Source organism: Sphaerodactylus townsendi, linkage group LG07, assembly GCF_021028975.2.
Source record: "Sphaerodactylus townsendi isolate TG3544 linkage group LG07, MPM_Stown_v2.3, whole genome shotgun sequence".
Classification (NCBI taxonomy): Eukaryota; Metazoa; Chordata; class Lepidosauria; order Squamata; family Sphaerodactylidae; genus Sphaerodactylus; species Sphaerodactylus townsendi.
The window spans coordinates 97,212,143-97,238,072 of NC_059431.1; the positions used below are offsets into that span (position 1 = coordinate 97,212,143).

At 44.6% G+C, this 25,930-nt stretch overlaps 1 protein-coding gene across 1 annotated transcript in view; it reads right to left on the minus strand.

Moving 5' to 3' along the window:
- The window catches only part of LOC125436252 (ephrin type-B receptor 5), a 194,830-nt gene that overhangs the window by 54,184 nt on the left and 114,716 nt on the right, over positions 1–25,930 (minus strand). Inside the window, exons 5-6 of the mRNA XM_048503107.1 lie at positions 9,359–9,514; positions 5,171–5,509 (exon numbers count right to left, since the gene is read on the minus strand). Coding sequence (XP_048359064.1) covers positions 5,171–5,509; positions 9,359–9,514 — 495 coding nt within the window. The remainder of the gene's footprint in view (positions 1–5,170; positions 5,510–9,358; positions 9,515–25,930) is intronic.

Below are 25,930 nucleotides of genomic sequence, written 5' to 3' on the forward strand. Positions count from 1 at the left end.
CCTTTCACCAGTTTTGGCTTGTGAGCCAGCTGAGGACATTGCAAGGCAAGAAACACTCCTGTGATGAGTGACACCTGGATTAGAACACCACAGGGTGGGGCTGCCCTTCAAGAGTGTGGCAAGAATGTTGGCTGGACTGGGCTGAAGGAACCATTTCACTCCAGTTTTGTTTAATTTCTTGCCCTGAAACCCCTATGGCCCTCATGCTTTTTATTATTATTATTATTATTATTATTATTATTATTATTATTATTATTATTATTATTATTATTATTATTATTATTATTATTATTATTATTATTATAAAACAGTTATACACAGCAAACAAGATCAATATGCTGGATTTTGTATTACATCACACGTCGGACACTTCCCAAGCATCTAGGACTGTGTGATGTATCGACGAATAATGCGTGCAGAGCCGAGTAGGGTGGCCTTTTGCAGCTGACATGTGGTGGTGGTGGTGGTGGTGGTGGTTATTATAGTGCTGCTTTTCTGTAGTTTATCCAAGACCAGAATAGGTGTTGTGGGTTTTCTGGGCTGTGAGGCCATGGTCTGCTTGTTTTTCCTCCTAACATTTCGCCCGCATCTATGGTTGGCATCTTCAGAGGCATGTCACGGTAAGATGTGTTTCTCTGCATAGGAGCAAAAACTACCAGACCATGACCACGCAGCCCAGACAACCACAACATCCAGTTGATTCAGGCCGTGAAAAGCCTCGACAATACATACAAGAACTGGTCATTCAAGTGTTCCAGAGAGTCTCCCTGCCTCCACCCTTCGCCTCTTCCATTAATATCTGAATTTTTGCCCCTCATGTTGGCCACACTTAAGTAAACACGCTTGCTGCTAGGGTGTTGTGGGTTTCCCAGGTTGTATGGACGTGTTCCAGTAGCATTCTCTCCTGATGTTTTGCCTCCATCTGTGGCTGGCATCTTCGGAGCCACAGATGCAGGCTAAACGTTAGGAGAGAATGCTACTGGAACGTGGCCATACAACCCGGGAAACCCACAACACCCTAGTGATTCCGGCCATGAAAGCCTTCAACAATACACTTGCTGCTATATGACGGACTCCAACAACCGCCACCTTCTCTTTCCCTTTGGCATCTGAGAAAAGTCTTCTGGATTCATCCGGCCCCAGAGGTTGGCTGCGTTTCAGAGGAGTCATTCACACTGATTATGGTTTGTCAACCTTTCATATGCTTTCTCTCCCGAGATAGACAGGTTGGAGCATCACTGTAACTTTTAAAAAATGTACTGAAATGTGGTGCTGTGAGGATAAAAAGCTGATGGCAACTGAAAAGATGCTGAGAGGAAGGGGAATGGCAGAAGACAGCTGGGGGAAGAAGAGGAACAGTGACGCAGGAAAGGGAGGGGCGGATGCTGAGAAGGAAGAACTGAAAGACAGTGGAGAGTAAGAAGCAGAAGCCACGATCAGTGTGAGACAGAGAGCAGCCCCAGATGAAATCTCTTCTGACGGAAATGTTTTCCTCGCGGTAATGTGCAAACAATGTCCTTTTATTTTCTCATTCATTTACTTCTTCCCACCTGTGACTGGCATCTTTGGCCTACACCTACACATATAAAAGGGGATCCAAACTACTATGGTGGACTGCATATACAATCATATCTGAAACAGCGCATTATATCCCCAATTTTAAGCAGAGACAGAATACTGGTCCAAATCACTGCTCCACAATGTATGTGGCAAATTCCAGGGCACCGTTTCAGGTTTTGCTGGAGGACAAGAGAAGATCTTAATCTGGCCCAGGCTCAAAAGCCAGCCATTAAGACATTCTAGACCAGTGGTTCTCAACCTGTGGGTCGCAACCCCTTTGGGGGTCGAACGACACTTTCGCAGGGGTCGCCTAAGACTCTCTGCATCAGTGTTCTCCATCTGTAAAACAGATAAATGTTAGGGCTGGGGGTCACCACAACATGAGGAACTGTATTAAAGAGTGACGGCATTAGGAAGGTTGAGAACCACTGTTCTAGATGAAATGGCATTCAAAGTTGTAAATTGTAATAGACTATGTCATAGTTGCTTTGTAATAACCGCAGCAGGGTTATGAACACATCTGTGGTCTTTCTTTAAAAAGTAAAGGGTGTGTACACCTCGTGTGTGCAGAGCCACTCAGCTAGTCAGAGAAACAGGTACTTTCCCTAGAATCTGAAATGGCAGGGAAGCAAAGGGAGTCAGAAGGGGTCTCAGAATAAGACACACATTATGAAACTGCAAGAAAACGGACGTCTTATGTGTGTCAGAACATCAGCAAATGTTTTAACGTAGTACACTCTTCTTGTAGTGCATTAAATTAAAAGTTGCTTTTTGTGGCAATGGTTCATTTCTTTGCTTCCGAGAATGTTTCTATTAATATTAAATAAGAAACAGTTCTTTGAAACCAAGGGGAAGAGACAAGCCTAGAGAGGAGATTATTACTGCAATCTGATGCTTGAGTTACTCCGCTCTACAATCATTGATTTCAGTGGGTTCACATCAGCACAACTTGACCCAGGATTGCACAGGAAGTGACTCCCTGATGCAAATGACTTCACTGGGCAGTTCGTTTCCCATTCAAAAGCACAGATGGCAGAATAATGCACATCTGCATCACTGCTGAACATCACGTATTCTGGTGACTTAATGGAGCACCGGCTCGTGCAGTGAAGATGCTGGGTGCTTTCCCTCACATACCCAGTAGAAATGTTTGAGACGCTTACTGCAGGGCCTCGCAAATCACAGTTCTTTGTGGCTTCCCTACTCCCCAGAGCACTGCTTGCAGAGAAAGATGCTGTCTGCACGCAGCCATGAAAGTCAAGAAGGTACACAACAGCTCTCCATTGTTGTGACTGGCCTGATGATCGGAGGCTCCCAGTCAGTCTTACACAGGATACTAGTTTCTCACCAAAAAAAAGAACCTGTTTCTTTGACCCTTGTGGCTACTTCTCCACCTTATTCCCTTTCAGGTTGCTTCTGGTGATATCACCCCCCCCCACCCCCCGCCTGTTCATAATATGTGCTCTGGGAAAGGGCCATGGCTTGGTGGTATACAGCATCAGGTTTGCACACAGATGGCCTTAGCATAAACCCTTGGCAGTGCCAATTTAAAAAAGAGGATTGGGTGATGTGAAAAACTTCAGCTTGAGACTCTAGAGAGATGCTGCCAGTAAGAGTAAGGAACATGGACCTTGGTGGACTAATAGATGGACTCAGCATACAGCAGCTTCTCAAGTTCATGTGTGAATTTAGTACCTTTGCCAAGGGGAAACAATTAGTTGATGGCAGAGAAAGGAGAGAAAAGGCAAAATAGAAGTTTCAGTAGTCTCTTAGAAACAGTCTTTACTCATTAAATTTGCAGATGATACCGAATTGGAAAGAGCTGTGAACATACCAGAAGACAGAAATAGTATTCAACAAGATCTGCACGTAATGGAAAAGTGGGCAGATATGACAAGATGCAACTCAACACCAATAAGTGCTGAATTCTACATCTGGGTAACAAAAACGAGGAACATACATAGTGGATGGGGATACACTTCTGGGTGGCAGGGTGTGTAAACAAGATCTTGGGGTATGGGTGGACCATAAGTTAAATATGAGAAGCCAGCATGATGCAGCAACAAAAAAGGCTAATGCAATCTTGCGGTATATCAACAGAGGTGTAATATTCAAATGGCAAGATATCATAATCCTGCTGTACTCTGAATTGGTCAGGCCACTGTGGGCAGTTCTGGAGGCCTCATTTCAAAAAGTATGTGGACAGAATGGAGCGGACAGAGGCCAGCGACGAGGATGATCAGTAGCCTGGAGGCCAAGTCCTATGAGGAAAAACTGAGGGACTGGGAAAAGTTTAGTCTAGGGAAGAGTTGGTTGATGGGGGGACATGATTGCTCTCTTTAACTATTTGAAGGGCTGTCACTGAGAGGAGGGCAAGGAGCTTTTCTGGTTGGCAGCGGAAGATAGGACTTACAATAGATGTAAATTATGGGTGAAAAGGTACTGGCTGGATGTCAGAAATTTTTTTTACCGTATGAGTTGTTCAATAGTGGAATTGGCTACCTAGGGAGGTGAGTCTGTAAGCAGCAGTTGGACAAACACTTGTCAGGAATGCTCTAGGCTGATCCTGCTTTGAACAGGGGGTTGACTAAATGACCTCTCTGGTCCCTTCCAACTCTATGATTCGATTCTATGATTCTAGAGAACAACAACAACAACAAAAAGAACAGCAGAAAGAATTACAGGGATCGTTGATGGTGACTTCAGAATGTCAATGGAGAATGCCAATGGGATTAGCTCAAGATATTTTGATTGCCCAAGGCACAAAATCCATATGAAACCTGCCTTAGGCTGCAATCCTAAGGACACTGTCAGGAAAGAAAAATAAATATGGTGTGCATCTTGTGCGCAGATCATGGTAATCTAAATGACAGCACCTGTCATCCAAAGTCAGTTGGTAAAACCTGATGCAACTGAACCAAACTGGTTTGATCCAGTCCAGTGACCTTCACAGTGATTGGTCAGTGATAGTATATAGACAGAGCACATTCATTGTACAGTGTCCGTTAGGGTTTCTTGTTTACTGCGAAGCATGCTGCCGGTTTGTTCCTTGGTTCACTGTATATAATCTGCACCTAAAAGTAAAAAACCTTCTTTGAAGTACAACTACTGTGTGGTGTGGAGTTGTTCTTGTGCCGTGCCAAGCCGTCTACAGCTGTGCTTATCTTACTCTGGTAACGCACCTTTCCGCTGATAAGCCGCCTACTCTATCAGACACTTTGCTGGAAATAAGCCTCACTCAATAACATGGGGCTTGCTTCTGAGTAGGCCTGCTCATAATTACTCCCTGGGCATTCAAAGTTCTTCACTTACGTTATCCTGAGGTAAAACTGACAGCAACCCAGTAAGATTGGCTAGTAGAATCATAGCCTTATTGTAGACTGGAGGTAGGGCCATGGTGCTAATGGATCCTAATGGATTGTGCCCTAATGCTCAAGCTGTTTTCTGCATTAAAATCCACTATCTGGGGCATCGGTGGACTGTTTCTCATGGTAGGGACACATTTCACTACTAGCAAAAAATGGGAAGGCAGGAGAGTTAAGATAAATGACACCAGAAATTGAAACAAAACAGAAAAGGTGGAGCAAAATGAGGGATGGGAACTTCTTACCTGATTGGCTGGTGCTAACGTTGATGGAAGCATACTGGGGGGTGTCTGGGCTCAATTCGGTCACCAGGTTTACAGACTGAATCTCAAAGGTGTACTGCACACGGGCCAGGAGGTTGGAGACTTGCACTCGGCTCTCTGTCAGCCCCACCTGGCGTGGTTCAAACTGGACGCTGTCCCCGCAACGAACGCAAGGTCCCGGGGATCCCGTCGGGCACACTTTGCAAATGACGTTGAAAAAAACATCCTTTCGGCCACCCAGGTCCTTGGGGAGACGCCAGGTCAAGAGGACGTTGGAGCCAAGAATCTCATAGCTAAGGTCACGTGGGGCTGAGGGGGTACCTATAAGGAAAGCAGAGCACGAGAGCGTGAAGAATAGTGATAAGAAAAGACAGGCAGATAGGGCCAAAAGGAAGGGAACCTGGGTAGCAAAGCCTTCCCTTCAGTTGCCCTGGGAGGTTGATACAGAAAGCCTCCTTACTGAGGGAGTAAATGTCCCTGTGGATCTGGGCACAGAGAAACAATAGAACATGGGCTTCTCCATTGTGAGTATTATTTAAAAAATACATATCAGTTTTATTTCGCCACTGCTGTATAGAATCCCATGTCACACACAACAATTTTATATTTCCAGGCTACTTACAGATACCAACCCTGACTTGGCATACAGTGTGGCCAGGTTCTGTGTAGCAACACTTGAAATACGTTGGAGGATGGTTTGTGCAGAAAGGCAGGCTTAATGATTTGATAGCTACAGCTTCAATTTACCAATATTATTGTCCTCCTATGCCTATCTCCCCTTTTTATGGTTCTTTTGTCATTTTAATGTTTATATTCCCTGTTAGTATTTATCCTATTTCCTTTATCTTCCCATACCTTTTTGTCTTCCCAGTTTCCTTTGTTTTTCTCTTTTTAGATATATACTTACTGTTTTAATATATCTTATCCTTTTAGTTGGTTACATCAACTATTTGCTACTGGTATACAGTGCCTACCTCTGCCAGTAACCTGTGGGTTTATGGTCATCCAAAGTCAAATAACCTGTGGGTGATTTATAGAGAGATGTCGTAGTTTTGTTATCGATTGCCAGATGGTGTGACAATTGAAGACTGTGGCAACCTACTGGAGTCAGATCAATTGTTCACCCATTTCCTTGTCCCCTATCCCTTGTTCTGTGTTTGGCGACACCCCAACAAACTTGGGCTCATTCCGCACATGAAGAATAATGCACTTTCAAACTGCTTTCACTGCTCTTTGAAGCTGTGCGGAATGGCAAAATCCACTTGCAAACAGTTGTGAAAGTGGTTTGAAAACGCATTATTTTGCGTGTGCGGAAGGGACCTTGGTGATTTATAGTGGAGTGTTGATACTGTATGTTGTTGTGATGCCTGGGTTCTGTTGGTGGGTCTTCAGTCTGGTCTGTGGAGAGGTGTATGGGACTGGCACTTTTGATGAGTTCATTTGGACTACCCTATTGATAAGACTCTAAATGTTTGTTGCATTTATCTGTCTTTTATGGACAATTGTTTTATTGTAATTTGGCATGCCAATAAAGGCTTGTCTATGTCTATTTTTATTTACCTTATGCTGGTCTACGATTGTGATGAAGACTGATAATGATGGGTGGCAAAATCCATTCAATGCCTGGGTCTGCCTGCAGCACTGGACAGCCAGTGTGATGGTTACTGTGCCAGGGATCCGTAAGACCCAGGTTCAAATCCTCACTCTGCCATGGAACTACTTTTGGTGACTTTGGGCCAGTCACAAACTCTCATGCTTACCTACCACACAGGGCTGTTGTGAGGATAAAATGGAAGAGGGGAAAATGGTATTGCCTTGACCTGGAGAGCCCAGGTTAGCCTAATCTCATCAGATCTTGGTTAATATTTGGTTGGGAGAGCCAGTGTGATGTAGTGGCTAGGAGCAGCAGATTCTAATCTGGTGAACAGGGTTTGTGTTTGGTGCAGCACCTAATTCCACATGTAGGCAGTGTTTTCAGTGGTACCCTTGTGTTTGGTACAGCATCTAATTCTAATGTTTTTGGTGGCAGTCCTTGCTGTAGCATCTAAATGCATATATAAGACAATGTTTTCATTGACATCCTTGTGTTCGCTATACTATCTCATTCCACATGTAAATAATAGCAGCCTTATGTCTGCTGTACCATCTAATTCCATAGGCAGGCCATGTTTTCAGTGGCAGCCTTCTATTTGGTGGCATAGTTTCTAAATCCATATGTAGATAATATTTTTGGTGGAAGCCTTGTGGATGCTGCAGCATCTGCTTCTACCTTTAATAGTGGTGTTCTACTTTTCATTGAGCTATTGTGCCTTTGTGATTGTTTGTAAATGGCCTCAAGTACAGATTCTCACTCAAAGGTGACTGACAATAATAAGAATCTGTGAAGAAAGAGAAAAATCTATCTCATAACACTAGAACCCAAAGACTCCTAATTACATGTATTGAAAATAGATCCAAGCCTCCTCCTCATACAACACTAACTTACAGAATTCACTGCTATACAATGTGGCTAGAGCAGCTAATTTAGATGCCTTATTAAACAGGCTTAGCAAAATACCCAGAGAAGTCTATATCAAGAAGTATTTGCTGTGACATTTAAATAAGACATCCATATACAAATGCAGTCTGTCTTTCTAATTATCAGATGCTGGGGACAAACAACAGGGGAAGGCCTTTACATACCATGCTGGTGAGCTTCCCACAGACATTTGAGTGGCAGTTTGAGAATTCTGGACCACATACAACATTGTCTGATCCAGACAAGCCAGCCTTTTATAAGGCAGTCGTCTTGTAGTGTGGTATTATTTTACAGTCCAGTTTTATTTTGTTATTTATTGTACATAATAAAATGTCCCACTGCACTATACTACACTCAATAATTCCTGCCTTACTATCTGGATTATACTGTGTTCTCAGAGCCACGCTGCTTCGTTTTGTAGGTTTTATGTATTATAGGTACTGCTGTATGTTGTTTTTAGCTGTCATATGTCCTGAGTCTCAGCGGGGAAGGTAAAGTAAAGTAAATAAATAAATTAAAATACTGATTTTGGTGAAAATAACACATAACAAGTTCTATTCCTCAAACATGGCTGTAAAACAGTTTATTCCCCAAGTACCTAACAAAGAAGAAGAAGAAGAAGAGTTTGGATTTATATCCCCCCTTTCTCTCCTGCAGGAGACTCAAAGGGGCTTACAATCTCCTTGCCCTTCCCCCCTCACAACAAACACCCTGTGAGGTAGGTGGGGCTGAGAGAGCTTCGAGAAGCTGTGACTAGCCCAAGGTCACCCAGCTGGCGTGTGTGGGAGTGTACAGGCTAATCTGAATTCCCCAGATAAGCCTCCACAGCTCAGGTGGCAAAGCTGGGAATCAAACCCGGTTCCTCCAGATTAGATACACGAGCTCTTAACCTCCTATGCCACTGCTGCTCCTTCTGCACAAACAAGGAAGCCAGTAGAACGTAGTGGTTAAGAGTGGTGCATTCCACTCTGGTGAACAGGGTTTGGTTCCCCACTCCTCCACATGTAGCCTGCTGGGTGTCCTTGGGTAAGTCCCAGTTCCCTCACAAGTCTCTCAGCCCCTGCAGAGGCAGGCAATGGCAAACCATCTCTGAAAGTCTCTTGCCTCGGAAACCCTATGGGTCGCCATAAGTCAGTTGTGACTTGACGGCACACGCACCTTACAAATAGGATGACATTCTGAACAACCATCAATGAAGAATAGCAGCTTTGGCTTTTGGTCACACAGTTGCATTGTCCATAATAACATTCCACTTGCCTACCCATGATCCAGTTCCATGAGAAAAGTATATGGAAATAGCACCTGAGAGATAGGTGGTAAGTGAATAAGACTGGAAAGGAGAGGGGGAAGGAAGCAAGGCCTCGAGGCCGTAAGCAAAACAAGAGGATGAGGGAAAAGAGTAATAAAGGGAGCGAGCAAGCTGGAAGAAACACAGGGGTGGATCCAAACATTGTCCAAGGGGTCTTTCCCCTAGGGCACACTAGCTTCTGGAGCTAGCACAGTAGGAGATTGGAGAGAACCCAAAAAAGGAAAGTGGAATGCCAATTTTGCAACGCCCATCTTCATGGCTGCATTCCAATTAATATTCCCACCATTTTGTGGCCATCTCTGGTGTCTGATCATACCTGCCCATCTCTGTCTCAGGTACTTACTGGTACAGGGGGCATCGGAGGTGTCCGAAGACGAACGGTAGTATCGGGCCAGGCAGGCACATTCGGTGGAGCCTGGCATGGAAGAATAGCTGTGGGCAGGACACGGACTGCAGAAGGCATCTCCCACAGATGCCTTGAAGGTACCAGCAGTGCAAGCTACAGAGAAACAGGGGAAGAAGAAAGGAGAAATCCATTAAACCATCAAACACAGTCATTTCATCAGCAGGTTCTATTTCCCCATCTACCAGTCAACAAAACAAGAACACACGTGACTCTGCCTTACGGTGAATTAGATCCATCAAAGGCAGTATTGCCGGCTCAGATTGGTAATGGCTCTTGAAGGTCTCAAGTGGAGCTGTTTCCCACAATTTCCTACCTGATATTTTGAACTGGAAATTATGGGGATTGAACCTGGGACATTTGGCACATCAAGCAGATGGTCTCCCAATGAGCCACAGTGCCTTCCCTCCACACATTAGAAAAATCTTTAAATGGAGCTTGCTCACAAACTGCAAAAGCTACAAAATTCGTAATATGCATTTATGAGCATAACCTTTGTATGGGTAAGGCAGCAGCACATGAAAAGCTGAAGTTGCTGGTGAATCTCTGTCTGCACAGCAAATGTATAATGGGTTGCAGTTGGGATAAAATAACCCATTCTCCTGTTTTCGCGTTCACATACATCCAAGGAGGCAGTGACTGGAGCCCATGGAAACAATCCTGGCTGCTGTCATGCCTTCGCACAGAGACATGTCTCTTTTTAAAATTTACTTCCCACCCATGCGTAGCTACACAGGCATGCACAAATGAACCCCCACAGCCATGTTGATGTCTCACGTTACGGCCATCTGCACCTGTGCAGTACGCAGATGTAAGCCGCGAAATTAAAAAAGGAAAACGGGGGCAAATAAAGCGCTTTCCATCTGATCGTTTGCTCATGAGTGGCTCGCGAGTGATTTTTGAAAAGAATCATGAATAGCGCGATTCTCAAAAAACCCGGTTTTGGGGAAAATTCTCAAAAAACCCGGTTTGGGGAAAACCCGGTTTGGGGAAAATGGCAGACTCATTTCAGGGGCGGGATCCCCAAAAAAGGTTGAAGTTCCCCCAAAGTTCCCCCAAAAAAGGTTTTTTTACCACCCTACACCCGTGTGGAACGGGCCTTAGTGCAGCTAGCCACCTGAGAGAACCTGCAGGCCACTTTGTTATTCAAACTGGCTTAGAAATATATGTTGATACCAGAGGTGGGATCCAGCAGGTTCTCACAGGTTCTCAAGAGTAGGTTACTAATTATTTGTGTGTGCCAAGAGGGGGTTACTAATTGGTGATTTTGCCACATGATTTTTGCCTTAGTTACGCCCCTCCTCTCAGCAGTAGCGCACAGAACTTGAAGCAGTCTAGCAGGAGGTGCACCGGCGTGCGTGGCAGCCTGCGTCTGCGCGGCATGTCGTTTCAGCAGCCAAAGGATTCTGCATGCAGCAGCGGCTGCGTCCTTGCCACAGCCTTGCCCAGCAATGCCCGGCCACACCCCCATCGTGCCCCGCCCAGCCCCATTGGCGCTACGCCACAGTTTGAATCCCACCACCATGCGAATCTGTTACTAAAATTTTTGGATCCCACCACTGGTTGATACTTTCTAAACCTCAGGTAAAACAGATCAAGCCTGAACTGTCCCTAGAAGCTAAAATGACTAAACTGAGGCTGTCATTCTTTGAGCACATTATGAGAAGACAAGAGTCACTAGAGAACAATAATGCTAGGAAGGGTTGAAGGCAGAAGGAAAAGAGGAAAACCCAGAATGAGACAGTTTGACTCCATAAAGGACACCACTGCTCTCATTTGCAAGACCTAAGGCTGTTAATGATAGGATGTTTTGGAGGACATTGATTCATAGAGTCACCACCATGAGTCCGAAGCAACTTGATGACACCTCTCTCTCTCTCTCTCTCTCTCTCTCTCTCTCTCTCTCTCTCTCACACACACACACACACACACACACACACACACACACACTCACACACACACTCACACACACTTAGATTTCCAGATTCATGTCCTTCTTTGGCAGCTCTGTAAAAACCCACACATTACCTTCAGTTTTGCACATGTTTCTCATTGGAAGTTCATTGAAATCACATGCAACCAAGTGTAACTCCACAAAACCCTTCCTCCTAAGATCTCAGAACAGGAGTGAGGAAGCAAGAAGTCAAGTAGAGTGCAATCTATTTCATGGATGGATCTCGATTTACATCCCTTTGCAACATACGGTATATTAAATGGATATGGGAACATCTGAGTGGCCTGACCTAAAGCTCATTTTCTAGTTTTGCGAAAGAGAAGGCTTCCAGAATGCTCAAGACTGTAAGACATCTGTTTTCTCCTGCTGCTGAGACCCCTCAAATCTAACCCCCAATTTCCTCTTTGTTGTTTTGAAAAGCACCTGCTTGAAAGGCTAAGCCAGGCCCTTTCCACACAGGCGCTGAGCGGGGGTGCATCGGCATAAATTATGCTGATGCACCCCCCCCCCCCGAACCGTTTGCACAGACGGTCGCAGTAGGAGCACAGGGGAAGGCGCAGTCTTCGCACAGGCTGCGCCTTCCCCAACTGGCTTACCTTCTCCTGCTGGTTTCCATCGCGTTGTGGAGGCCAGGGGACACGCCCCCCTGGCCAGAACTATGGCTCTGGAGATGGAGGCCAGGGGGGCGTGTTCCCTGGCCTCCACAACGCGATGGAAGCCAGCAGGAGAAGGTAAGCTGGCTGAGGAAGGTGGGAGGGAAACGCCACCTTCCAGCAGCTGCCATTCGCACAGCAGCAGCTGGAAAGCGCCACTTTTGAAAAACCTCACTTTTGGAGTGAGGTTCAAAAGTGGTGTTTCCACGCTGCTTCGGCGGCGCGAGCACGGCGCTGTGCGAACGCCTCCCCAGCGACGGCATTTTTCCATCCCTGGGGCGCTGTATTCTGCCCGTGTGGAAACAGCCTCAGTGGCCCAAAAGGGAGTCTCAAAAGCACACTTGATCTACTATGACCAAGGTAAATTGTGCCATGGAGGCAGGTAAATTCTGCCATGGAATGTATACAGCATTTACACTCCCCCAGCTCCAAGGCATGCCTAATACAATCACTTTCTCGCTCCCAGCTCAGGGAAAGTGAAGTTCCATGTCTAGCTACGGAACCTTTCCCCATACAAAGACCATTCCAAGTTGGTGGAAAGTGTATCAGGTCTTCGCACTACCTGGATGCTGCTGCCACTGCTTCATGTGCCTCTCTTCTATCCTCACTACTCTACTGCCTTGGAGTTGTGCTGCACAGACTCTCTGCTCCTTATCCCTTCAGGTCAGGTAATACCACCCCTTCGAATGTCCTCTCTTTCCTTTCCATGTCTCTTCTTCCCCTCTTACCCTATCCTTGTAGTGTATCTGAGAGTGTATATTGGGAGGGAGAGGTTAGTTAATTTGCGGTTTTTAGGGGTTTGTTGTTTTGGTTTCCTCTTAGTGGTCTGTACTTGTTACTAAATCTGACTGTTGGGTCTCTGTCCCTTTTCCTTTGGGAAAACTGCTGTGAATAAAAACCATGTCCATAAACACAAACAAAAGATCCGTTGCATTGTCGAAGGCTTTCACAGCCGGATTCAACTGGTTGTGGTGGGTTTTGCGGGCTGTGTGGCCATGGTCTGGTGGATCTTGTTCCTAACATTTTGCCTGCATCTGTGGCTGCCACTCGCAGATGCAGGTGAAACATTAGGAACAAGATCCACCAGACCACGGCCACACAGCCCGGAAAACCCACCACAACCAAAAGATCCCTTTTTTTAAGCTTCTGGGGACCTTTTAACAGATAATTCGCCCCTCTATGGTTCCAATTCAGATTACAAAGCTGAATTTTCAGTCTGGCAAACCAAATCTTACTGTCTGACTAATCAATATTTACTTTACCTGAGTAGTTTTACAGATAAAATGGACTGTCAAAAAGACAAATGGGTTCTATACCAAATCAAGCCTGAATTCTCCCCAGAAGCTAAAACTGGAAAAGTCGGATACTATAGGAAGACCCAACATGAGATGGGTTGACTCAGTAAAGAAAGCCACAGCCTATAGTTTGCAAGACCTGAGCAAGTCTGCTAAGGATAGGATGTTTTGGAGGTTATTAATCTTTTTTTTTTTGTATAAAGTATCTTTATTGATTAAAACAAAAAAGACAATGTTTAAACAACCACATAGGTAACATCATTGGAGGTTATTAATCTTAGGGTGGCCATAAGTCAGAAGCAACTTGATAGTACATGTGTTCACTTTGCTAGTGAGATTTCTTCTAGCTGTTCGTGCAGAAGCTAGAAAAACCAAATTGCCCTTTTCTCAGGTCCTGCACTGACCAAAGGTAAATATCGTAGGAGAGACAACCTGACGAGCGACAATCCCCCCAGAAACTAGTTTTTCTGCCAAAAAGATTAAAAATTCCCCCATTATACTTTCAAGTTAATATACAGAGATATAAAGTCAGAAGAAAGCTTGCTAGCATCTTGTTTGGCTTCCTGCCCTGGAATGCGAATCTTCGTTCTGTAGCTTCCTGCAAACGTACCTGTTAGAAATAACATATATTCACAGGAAACCTGAAAACAGGCTGGGGTATTCTGATCCTGGCTGTGAGTTCATGAAAGAAATACAGACAATTGTGTGCTATTTTCCTCCAAAGGTAAGCCTTTGAATAAAACTGGTGGCCACTAGGAGTCTCTGCCTTTCTGCTCTTCTTTATTTGACCTCCTGTTAGGAGAGATCACAGTGATTTGGAGGGTGTGATCACTCTAGATGAGGAGAACAAACAGGAGGGACCCCCTTCCGTTCTAAGTAATCATATCAGTGGGAGGGCAGATTTGAATAAAGCCATGCTTTTTGAAAATGAAGAAAATTTGGGACAGGACTGCACAATGCAAAATGTTCTCTCTAAACACGCACTGATTCTCTCTGTAGTAGATGCACTCTTATGCCAAACCTATAATCTTTGTTTTTGGATACACCCTTAGAAATTCCAGGAACAAAACTGATCCTTAAATTTCAGAAGATAGAATTTCTTCCCCAGTCCTTTTTTGGGGGGCGGGGGGGAGAGGGGGGAGGTTTTTTTAAAAAAATAATAATTTGTGGCTAAGGCAAACATTTTGAAGTTCTGAAAGTGGTTTTTCCAGGCTGCCAAAATCGTCAGCAAGTTCCAGCAGTGAATATTGACTGAGTTGCCAGAAATGAGATTGATTTTGCTCAGGAGATCTGCAATAGGTGCCAAAGATTGGAAGCGCAATGTGATTTACCCAGGGAAAGAAAAATTAAAGTGAGGTAAGAACCCGAGTCTGTAAACATGACTTTGCAAGATTCAACACTTTGGAGATGGGTTTCAGTCTGTGTGATATTTTTCAACCTGCCAATTTTTGCAAACATGGCTCAAGGCAAAGAATCAAAGGTTTGTTTGGGTTTGTTTTTTCCCTTAGCTGCTGCATAAATTTTCAAAGCTGGAACATGAAATGGGAAGGAGGGAGACACAGCAAGAATAGGAATGAAAAAGAAAAATGAATTCTCCCCCACCCCCCCACCTTCCCCGAATCAGTAGCTAGGAATGTTTGGCATACTATGCAAAGTAAGCCAATAGTATTCTGAGATAGCAATTCAGGGCGCAAGCAAACAGCCACCCTGCAAGCTCCCAAAAATGAGACGGAATTTAAGAGCCAATGGGATGTAGTCGTTAAGAGCAGGTGGACTCTAAGAGCAGGTGGACTCTAATCTGGAGAACTGGGTTTGATTCACCACTCCTCCACATGAACAGTGGGCTCTTATCGGGTGAACTGGATTTGTTTCCCTGCTCCTCCACATGAAACCTCCTGGGTGACCTTGGGCTAGTCACAGTTCTCTCAGAACTCTCTTAGCCTCACCTACCACACAAGGGAAGGAGGGAAGGGAAAAGAGTTTGTAAGCCACCTCGAGTCTCTTTACAGGAGAGAAAGACAGGGTATAAATCCAAACTCTTTTGGTTGTTGTGGGTTTTCCGGGCCGTGGTCTGGTAGTTCTTGTTCCTGTTTCGCCTGCATCTGTGGCTCGCTTCTTCAGAGGTGTATCACAGAGGGAAGGCTGGACACAGTGTTTAACAGCCCGGAAAACCCACAGCACCCAGTCTAATATACTCCATAGGTAAACAGAGTCACCAGAAGGTGTGAGCACCATTTGTTTGGTATTTTTCGGGTTTTGCTTTAAAATACCGAGGAATTTTTGAAAAAAGCTGAAAAAAACTGAACCCCTATGTCAGTTATTTTGGCTTCTTGGAAATGTTTCCAGTTTTTAAAGCCAAACACAAAGAAATCCCAGCTGGGACAGTTGTTCGCAGGGATCGGGTTGAATAATTCCTGCAGACAGTTCTCTTGGCTGGCTCCCCACTTCTGAAGCCTCTTCTGGCTTCAGAGATTGCAGGAGAGAGCTTGTTACAGGGACCACTGAGCTGACCCCTAAACCCAGCTCTGCTGGTTGTCCCACCACTAAATTCGGAAACCAGCCAATGGTTATTCAGCTTTTTTGGCCTTGGGCTATTCAGCTCTGCCCATAAAATCTGTCAGGTTTTTTTCAGCTGAAAAACAAAACAAGAAAAGCCAAAATGGCTTTTTAAGAGGTTTTTTCCCCCATTTGGGTTTACTGAATGCCCAACCCCTAGTCACCATTATATCCTGAATCAGGTTTCGAGACAGCAAGTTATGCATCCATCCCCAGTTTCTGCGACATCCCAGTTTCTGCGACATCCCAGTTTCTGCGACATCCCAGTTTCTACTACCTCCAAGTAGAAATTCCTATCTTTTTTCCCTTTCTACCCTCCCTACGTTTAAAATAGTTTGATTCTGTTTTACACATCTGCAGAACACAGGTAACAAACCTCATCCCCGGGAGTAGGTTGCCCATTTAAGATAAACACCATAATCTGTAAGAAACATTGCCCTGACTCTCATCAAGCAAAGGCACAGTGACAGATCAATTCAAAGTAATCAAGACTGCTAACATTGAAAAGAATGTTAACTACCACTCTGCTGAGTTAGATTTGAAAACTTCCTCCATTCCAAGGAGGCTTCTCCCAATTCAGGTGGTTCTTCCAAAGAGGAAGACACAGACAGGAAGGCTTCAAATTTGGCTGAGCCAAGCAGTAGCATTAAAAGTGTGAAGGCCTGGAGGAAAAATACATGGAGGAAAACTCCCCCCCCCCCTGAGAATTCCCCCTACAAACATTTTACCGAGTGAAAATTTTCAGAACTTTTGGGGAGTACTGAAAAACATCTTGCGCATATGCCTCTTAAGACCATGTTTCATCACTCAGAACTGGTAACATGAGCATTTTTATGCAAGACAATCTACAGTGTTAAAGAATGATAATTCTTGTATGTTCAAAAGACACATACAATGTGTTTCTGGGCTGTATTTGTTGCTTAACTGTGAATAATTCTGGCAACAATGAACATGCTATAACCTGTATGGTGACAGCACACTTTTGAAAAGTTCACTGTTTTTAATGGTATAAAGTTTATTTATTCCAAATATAGTGTTAATCCCATGGTGACGGTATGTACTTTCTTCAGTTTACCTCATACTTAAAAATAATTTCAATTTCTATTTTCCTACCTTTAATGGCAGAAACTAAGGCCATTTATACATGCACTACTTACCCTGCGGCTTTCTGCTTTACCGTGGGGTTTTCCCACAGTTTTTTGTTTATGCTAGATTACCCTCTTGCAAAATGTCTCCTTGCTTCAACATACACGCTATAAATACAGATCCTAGTGTAGAAGCAGGCTAGAAGCTGAAACAGGTCTCAGGAACGTTCACAGAGCTGGCTAGTGGCAGTCAGGAAGCTGGCGTAGGAAGCTTGCAGTGAATGGCTGGCAGGGGTGGGATGATGCCTTAAATGCAGGAGCCCCCATTCCCCCAGCTCTATGCATCTTTTGGCCTGAGGAAGTTGTCTTCAAAGGTGAGGAAACCCCTGAGCTTATCTGCCATTTTGCTTCCTTATTTCAGTCAGCCTCCATTTGGGGAGGTTGCACGCTGAGAAAAAGTCACACCTTCAGAGGTTTTGGAAACGGCGGGGATTCTCTGATTTGAGGGTGGAATGACTGCCAAAGGGGAGAAAATGTGTGCATAACTGAGAATCAAACCCAAAGGAATGTTTGCTGAAAGTGAAGGCGACCACACGTGCATAAAAGCCCTAAGTTACATGTGCTAAGGTAGCAGAGGAAGCAACAGTTTATAGTTCTGTCTCAAGTATTGCGTATAGTTGCTATTTTCCTTGTAAAAAGATTAGCCATCATTACTTTTACATTCCACAAACATTGTGTGCAGTCAATGCAACTGACTCATGGTGACCCCAAGACCACAGTGCTTTCAAATCAAAAGATAAGCAGAGCTGGTTTGTCACAGCTAACCCAGTCTTCTTTGGTGGTCCAAGTAGTAAGTGTGGCCAACCCCAGCTCGCTCCCAAATTCTGATGAGCTCAGCCTATTTAGGGCTATTCAGGGCTGCTTCCATAAACACAGCTCCATTCTATACGCTAAATTGGAAAAAAATGCATTTTATATTTATAGAGCAGCTAAGTATGTCAGGGTTTATAAGAAAGAAAGCATATTTTTCCATTTCTTCCCCAAAATTTCAGTTTTTCTCCTCTAACCCTTACCCCTCCCCTGGCCTAGTTTTTCAAAAAGGTTAAAAAATTTCAGAAATTTTACACGTTTGGGTAGGATACATGGTATTATGTAGATTTTTTCCACATGACAAACAACATCCAGTAGAGACACATTCACATTAAAGATTCTCCTCCCCGTTTCACCTGCAATTTGAGCAAATATTTGAAAAGGGCCCTTAAGAGCCAGATCAGATGGCACTGGATGCCGCCTCTGGCCTGCGGTGGCTCCCTCTGGTTTAAGCCTTCTTTAGCCCTGATTCTGCATCGATTTGACAACCACACAAGAGGGCTGCCATTTCTTGACACATTTCTGTGTTGTTGCCAGGCCTCGAACTGATAGGCATGCAAGAGGCATTCGACGTCTGAAAAACATAGAAGGTCTTAAGCATGGTAATACTGGTGCGGCCCTACAATTGAGGGGGACACACACAGAGATAAAATTATGGAGCACAGGGAGGAGCAGGGGCAATGTTAGATGTGATGGAAAAAGGCCTGGAAGAACAGCTGCCTTCGCTTCGAGGTGTTCACCGGCACATGAAGAATTATTCATGAGACAAAAGAATGGCTCTGCTGTCCATATGCCATACCGGGTGTGCCATTTCCATCAGAGTGAGCCTCTCCGCAGACCAAAATCACCCTCCGAAAATCTCAGCCACCAGTACTTAATATGCAAACTGGCCTTGTGTTGACAGGAGCTGTGCTTACTCTTTGAGGGTCTGACAGGCTGGCGGAATGGCACTCTCACCCAGTTCAGGACGCGGCACCAGCACAAAGAATCACTGTGTTGGATTCAGCATTCCCCCTCAGGTGTTTTCTCCTTTCAGATAAATTAAGGCGCAGAGAGTCTCCCACCTTCCATGTGTAGGGTGGGTTTCTCCTTGCCTAGATCACGCAAGAAATTCTCACTCACTGGGGCAGGGGAGGAGGAGGAGGAGGAGGATTTGGCCCTGGGGCTGCTTACCTCTCCCAACATTCCACAGACAGCACACTCTTATTAAGTTGTAGCCTTAAATCTCCCAGGGGACTTAATGAACACACAAAGCTCCCTTATACTGAGGTAAATTGCGGCATATCTCTAGAACAATACCCTGTCCTCCAGCCGGCAGCAGCTCCTTATGAATTCAAGTTTGCAAAAGATTTTTCCCAACATGCTGGGGATTGAACCTACAAACAGGAGTACCGACCCCTCCAGGTGCAGCCTGGAGATATCCTGGAATTATGATCTTTAAACTACCGAGATCGTAGAGAAAATAGCCGCTTGGGGGGGGGGGGGCTGTGTGGCATCGCCTCTCCCCTGCAGAAGCCCTGTCTTCCTCACGCTCTGCCCCCACAGCTCCAGGAATTTCCCAACCCAGAAAGGCAACCCAACCTACAGATCATGTGTGATCTCACAGTTCATCTCTGAAACCTCACTACACCCCCTTGTTTCCTTGGCCAGGGAATATCCACCAAGCACTTCAACTAAGAACTGTGGAGGAACAAGCCGACAGTGTTCATTCATCAGTCTACTGCTATAGGCCACTGTTCCACCAATCGTCTTGGCAGCAGCCTTCCAAAGTCTGAGGAAGGGGCGCTACGGTCTCCTTTCTCCCAGGAGGAGAGGAAGAAAAGACATACAGGTTATAAGCAGAGTTGGCAAAGTTCAGGTGGGGCCTGGATATCCCCATGAATTACAACTGATCTTCAAACCACAGAGACCTGTTCCACTGGGGGAAATGGTTGCTTTGGAGGGTGGTATCAAAGGCATTATGCCCCACTGAGGTCCCTCTTCTCCCCAAACCCCTCTAGGTTCCACCTTAAAATATCCAGGAGTTTCCTAACCAGGAGTTGCCATGTCTAGTTGAAAGGGATATGACAGCTGTTGATCTTGAAATCTCTCTAGCTAGAGGAGCTGCGACTGCCCTTTCACCCACAGATCAGAGAATGTAATGGCATGCATCTGGTATGACAGTTGACCTATATTCATGGGCTTAGGAATTACTCTTAAAAATAAGGGGACATCGTTCCTTCTCTGGGCAATACCTGCTGAAATCTCTTGAGCAAAATGGTGGCTGGTTGGAACTTCAGTGCCCGCTGCCCTTGACTAGAAGCACAGTACTCTATCCAAATATGTGCAACTGTGTTTAATTAGTATAATTAATGCATGCCTCAGAATTCAGTTTTGTATGTTGCAGAGCTAGGTCTCCCTTGGTGCTTGCCAGTTCTCTTTTGCTAGAGAGCGGAGATTGTTTTGTTTTCGAAGGCCTTTCTAGTCCAGATTCCATTTTGAAGGCCTCTAGCCAAGACTGATGGGATTGTCAAAGGGATTTCCTTTAGCCAAGACTGATGGGAATCAACTGTCAGAATCAACTGGCTGTTGTTGGTTTTATTTATTTATTTATTTATTTGAATTTGTATACCGCCCTCCCCTTGAGGGCCCAGGGCGGTGTCCAACAATCATATACAAACATTTAAAATCAGTTTTAAAACAATCAATCTCCACTAAATAAGGAACCATAAGCACATAAATTACATAATTTCAGATGGCATCAAAAATCCTCCCCACGGGCTGTATGGCGGTGGTCTGGTAGTTTTTGCTTCTAACTTTTCACCCACATCCGAGGCTGGCATCTCTAGAGGCAGGTTGTAGTACGATGTGTGCCACAGTGAGAATCTTGCAGTGACATGCTCCTGAAGTTGCCAGCGATAGGCGCAGGTAAAATGTTAGGAGCAGAGGCTACCAGACCACGGCCACGGAGTCCAGAAAACCCACAATAGCCCTCCAACTGATGGGATAACTGCTGTTTTGCCTCATTTCTGCATAATTTGCCAACGGTTTTTATCGCCTTTAAAAAATGCACTTTAAATGTCACTTTAAATGTCAACAAACAAAAATTAAAAAGTGCATTTTTATTTTCAGCCAATAGCATGCACAGCCCTGTTTTTTAGCTGTCGGGCTGATCTTGTCTTCTCTGAACACACTAAGCATGAGAAGACCTGCCTCTGAGCATCTCAGACTGTGGCCAAGCATGATATCCTTGGGTGAAAGTACTCCGTGGACCCCTCCCCCACAATCAGCTTCTCCTCTCTGATATGAAGACCCAATTGTCAAAGTCTACCAGATATTAGTGAGAATGGGGGAAGTAGGGCAAATCTGTGTGTCTGGCGGCTTTAAGCAGGGTTATGCTGGTAACGAGGTGGGTGGATGGAGGGGGGATGCAGCAGAAATGGAATGAGAGAAATAATATGACAACGCATTGTAGAAAAAGCAACTAAATGTTGCCAAAAATGGCACCCACACATTAAGTTCCCTCCTTCCTTTTCTGTAATGAAAAGCTCAAATCACCCTAAGAAGATGCAAGCGGAACTATTTTGGCACCCTGACCCCAACAGTGGCCTCTCAGATGTGTAAGGAAACCCCACCCACATGACCTACAAACAACAGACTTCCCCGCTGATGGCTCCCCACATCAGACAATGGGAGGTACTTGCTTTACTACCATCAGATCCTCTGAAGATGCCAGCCACGGATGCAGGCGAAACGTCAGGAGAAAATGCTACTAGAACACGGCCATACAGCCCGGAAACCACACAGCACCCCAATGGGAGGTACTGCTGCCTCTAAAACGGAAGGATCTGTTCAGTCAGCTACATGCTTATCACTCACATATATATTCTACATATGCTTGCCAGCCTCCAAGTAGGGCCTGGGATCCCTGCCTGGAACAACAACAGATCTTTAGATATAAATTTGCCTGGAGTAAATAGCTGCTTTATAGGATGCTGAATATGGAACTACATGTTAGGAAAACACAGAGGGGATTGCGACCCAGTGCTGTTGTTTTCAGCGACATCCTTGGTTTTCTTATAAACTCTAACTCTGATAGACACACAGAGAGAATGCACCTTCTGAAAATACACAGGGACTGAGGAGTCTCAAATGGAATGTCTTTCCCCCAACTCTATAGGAAAATACTCGATCTCATAAAAAAGGTTTGATTAAACTATTAATCAGCAACCTTTTAATCAATTCAAAAAGCACTTTGAATTAAGCAGGCAGACAGAATTTTAAAAAATAATTTTAATGCACATCTTTACAACCCCCCAAAACCCCAGGCAGCCATTACCATGTTAAAGAGGCCATTCACCATTCTATATCGCTCTGCAGGGAATGCTCAAGGATGCAATTGCTCCAACATATGTAAGAATCATTTACAAAGCTACAAGACTGGCATTAATGTGAACATTTGTGCAGACCTGCTTGATTAAAAGCAAAATCAATTGATCAATGGCCATTGCTCTCGTTGGCTGACAGTTTTAATTTAAATCGTGATCTTAAAGTATTACAGACTAGGGCTGTATCGATTGTCCCTGCCAGTCTTTGCAAACACCCAGTAGCCCTATTCACAAACTGCAGTGAACACCCATACAATCCGTTTACATTGTACACTTCTTTTTCCTTTCTATGCACATTCAGTAATTCTTATGTCACATTCAACACTTGTACAACTGGTCATGTGACTGAAACAGCACAGTTATTTAGGTGCCCGACCCCAGTTCCATTTGCAAGGTGAATATGTGTTGGTTCTTGTTTATAAACAAGCAATCACATGTCCGTGCAGTTTGCACGTGTGTTCACTGTAACTTCTGAACAGGACTGGTGAAAGACATGGAAATAAGATAATACTGGTCCTGGTTAAACTAGGATGGCCAAGGATTGCTAAACCTATGATAGAAGAGGCCAAAAATAAGTTATATGGAGAACTGAAGGAGATTCAACAGCTCAGTGATGTCGCTGTGTCTATATTAGGGAGATTCACAGGGGGGAACCCCAATTTTTGTTACTCTGGACTTCCTGTTCCCTTCCTGCTAGACAAGGGGGAAAAAATAGCAAAATGAAATCATACCGCCCACAAAGCCGATTTGCTGAGATTAAATATGTTTCACAGATGTTCAAGCTTCCCTCACATTCCTAATGAAAAGATAATTGGAGGAAAATCACCATGACCTATAATTCGGAGCAACTAGCGCTTTTCAGTTCTAATATTGGTGAAAGAGGCCTGGATTGACAGAACTGGAGGGAAATGGCTCGTGTCTAGTCAGAGAGTCAGTCAACTGCGAGGCATGGGCAGTAAACCCTGCCCTCGAGTCTTTCTATATTGAGGCCTATATGTTTTTATAAATATTATTCGTATGTTCAATTGTGTAAACCGCTGTGCGTCCCCAGGGTGGGAGAAAAGTGGGACACATTTTGTGGGAATTGCTGATGAAATCCCAGACATCTCGCTGAATAAACTTTCCAGTGAGCAACACAGGGCTGTTCCCCCTTCAAACCCTGCTTTGTCAACTGAGCTAGATGGACTGACCCAGTCTGACCATCTGGATGAGGTTCTGAACAGGTGCTGCTTGTAGCACCCTCCACCAGAGAAAGCTGGACACACAAGACCTGACAGACAAAAGCGCAAGCTGAGCCCCTGCACAGTTGGAGCTGTGTTACCTCGGGAGGCTCAGAACTGCCGCTTCCCATAAAGTCAAGGTGGGTAGTGTTTCCCCCTTTCAGCCTGTCAGGGCCTTTTCTTCCCCTCCGTTAGGCATGGTGTCAGCCTGCCACTACAGTTCAGTTGGGCACTGCTTGTGCTCAGAGACACTGACCCGCTTTCTTCACCTCCTCCCCCAAGACTGTCTTCTCAGTAGTCGGAGCCGTGTGAGGTGGGTGGAGAAAGGACAGGCCCTAGGAAAAAAGGAGACTTCAAGGTGGGAAAGGGAGGGGACAGCAACTAAGCAAGAGAAATACAGACAGAGAGAGAAAGAAAATGAAGGTGTGCCTCTAGTAGGATAAGGTACATAGCTAAGAGGAAGGAGAATGAAGCTGATAGCCAGACAGGAAGGAAGGAAGGAAGGAAGGAAGGAAGGAAGGAAGGAAGGAAGGAAGGAAGGAAGGAAGGAAGGAAGGAAGGAAGGAAGGGAGGGAGGGAGGGAGGGAGGGAGGGAGGGAGGGAGGGAGGAAGGAAGGAAGGAAGGAAGGAAGGAAGGAAGGAAGGAAGGAAGGAAGGAAGGAAGGAAGGAAGGAAGGCAGGCAGGCAGGCAGGCAGGCAGGCAGGCAGGCAGGCAGGCAGGCAGGCAGGCAGGCTAAGGCTAAGGCTGAGTTTGTCTAGTTGGTCAGCAGAGCAGCAACCCTGGGCAAAACAGTCCTGGATAGCAGTATGAAGGCCTGGGAGAGGGGGAACTGGGAAAAATGTGGGGTGACGGCAAAGGGATTCCCCCAGTTTTTGCAACCAAAAAATTGGAAATGTGAAAATACGAAAAAAATTTTCCTGTGAAATCTTTTCAATTGTGGAATAAATGAAATGATTTCAAAGACAAGACTTTACTCGTTTAAAATATGACGTCTGAAGCTTTTTTAAGCAATCAACCACCCACGTCATCATAGAATAATTCCTATGTTTTCTGCAGGCATATACATTTCTAAGCATATGTTCACTGTTAAAAAGTAATTAATTTTGCCTGCAACGAATATGCTATTGTTTTCAATGTTATAAGTTTAACTCAACAACCAAATAGGATGCCAGACACGCAATGAGTATACATGACTGTTTCCATCCAAATAAGGCACTTTCTTTTGTTTACTACAAAAATGTGCGTTTTCTAATTCCAATTTTTATTTTTCCTACTTCTCATATGGCAAAAATTAAGATACATGTGCTAAGATAACATCGGCTGAAGCACTATTGCATATATTCCTAACTATCGCTTGCAGAAATCTAATGGTCATCCTGAGCAGAGTTTCACCCTTGTAGGCCATTCCACTGCAGGAGAGGTAGGGACTTGGAATTATACCATGCAGCTAATACTTGGAAGTGATGTCATGTTGTTGGCATGACATCAATGTAATACTCCATGATTCTTCCAGAACTCTATGGTAAAGCCATACGGCCCGGAAACCCCCACAATACCCTAAAGTCATAATAAACTTTTGTCTGAATCCTAGAGTGCTGCATTGGCATCACATCAGTGACACGACGTTACTTCCAGATATTTGCCAGAAATGAAGCAACGATGGCAGGATAATATCACTTTTTGTCTCCGAAGAGGTAACAAAGAGGAAAGTCACTGAAAGAGGAGATGGTCTCCCTAACTTTCACAGACTTAGAAGGGTGCAACTATGCTTAGGATTGTATTTAGGCTTTTAAATTTCATAAACATGCCAAGTTGTACAATTATACATGCAAAGGTATGAATGATGCATTTTATTTCATTAAAGTACCAGATAACATTTAGAGTGGATAAAAAGCAATGGTTCTTATCCTGCACTCCTGCAAACAGAAGCACGTTTAAGTGCATTGAATCAACAAATGTATTATAAAGTTTAGTAGACAGTATTTAATTATGATAAATTCGTTATCAACCAGTAATGCTGATTCACTCGATTAGCAAAGAAGCTTCCCAGGGTAAAAGATCGGATGGGTGCAATGTTGTTTGTCCACTAACTTTAGACAATTAGGAATCAATTCACTGGATCAATCAGTCTCTTTTGTCTTCCCTTCCCTGCAAGCCCTTTTTGTCAGACCAAGTGGCATCCTTTATGGCCCACTGACGGTGGTCTGCTAAGGGGAAAAATTAATGATGAGTGGCTTCTTCACACGTACCAAAAAAACCCAGAGTGATTATCTTCTAACTAACAATAAAGCCCATTGTGTGAAAATAAAAATACACTGGGCTCTAGAAAACTGTCCGTGTGCAAAGCTGGATCCCGGCTTTGCCAAGGGAGAGGGGGAGCCAGCAAGTTGCCTGTGAAGATGGGAAGAGGAACAAATGGGGGAGCACCCCTCCCCCATTACAGAGCTAAATCCAGGCTTTGCAAGGGGGGAGCATGGTGTTCATGAAGATAAGGAGAGTTCTCTATAGGTA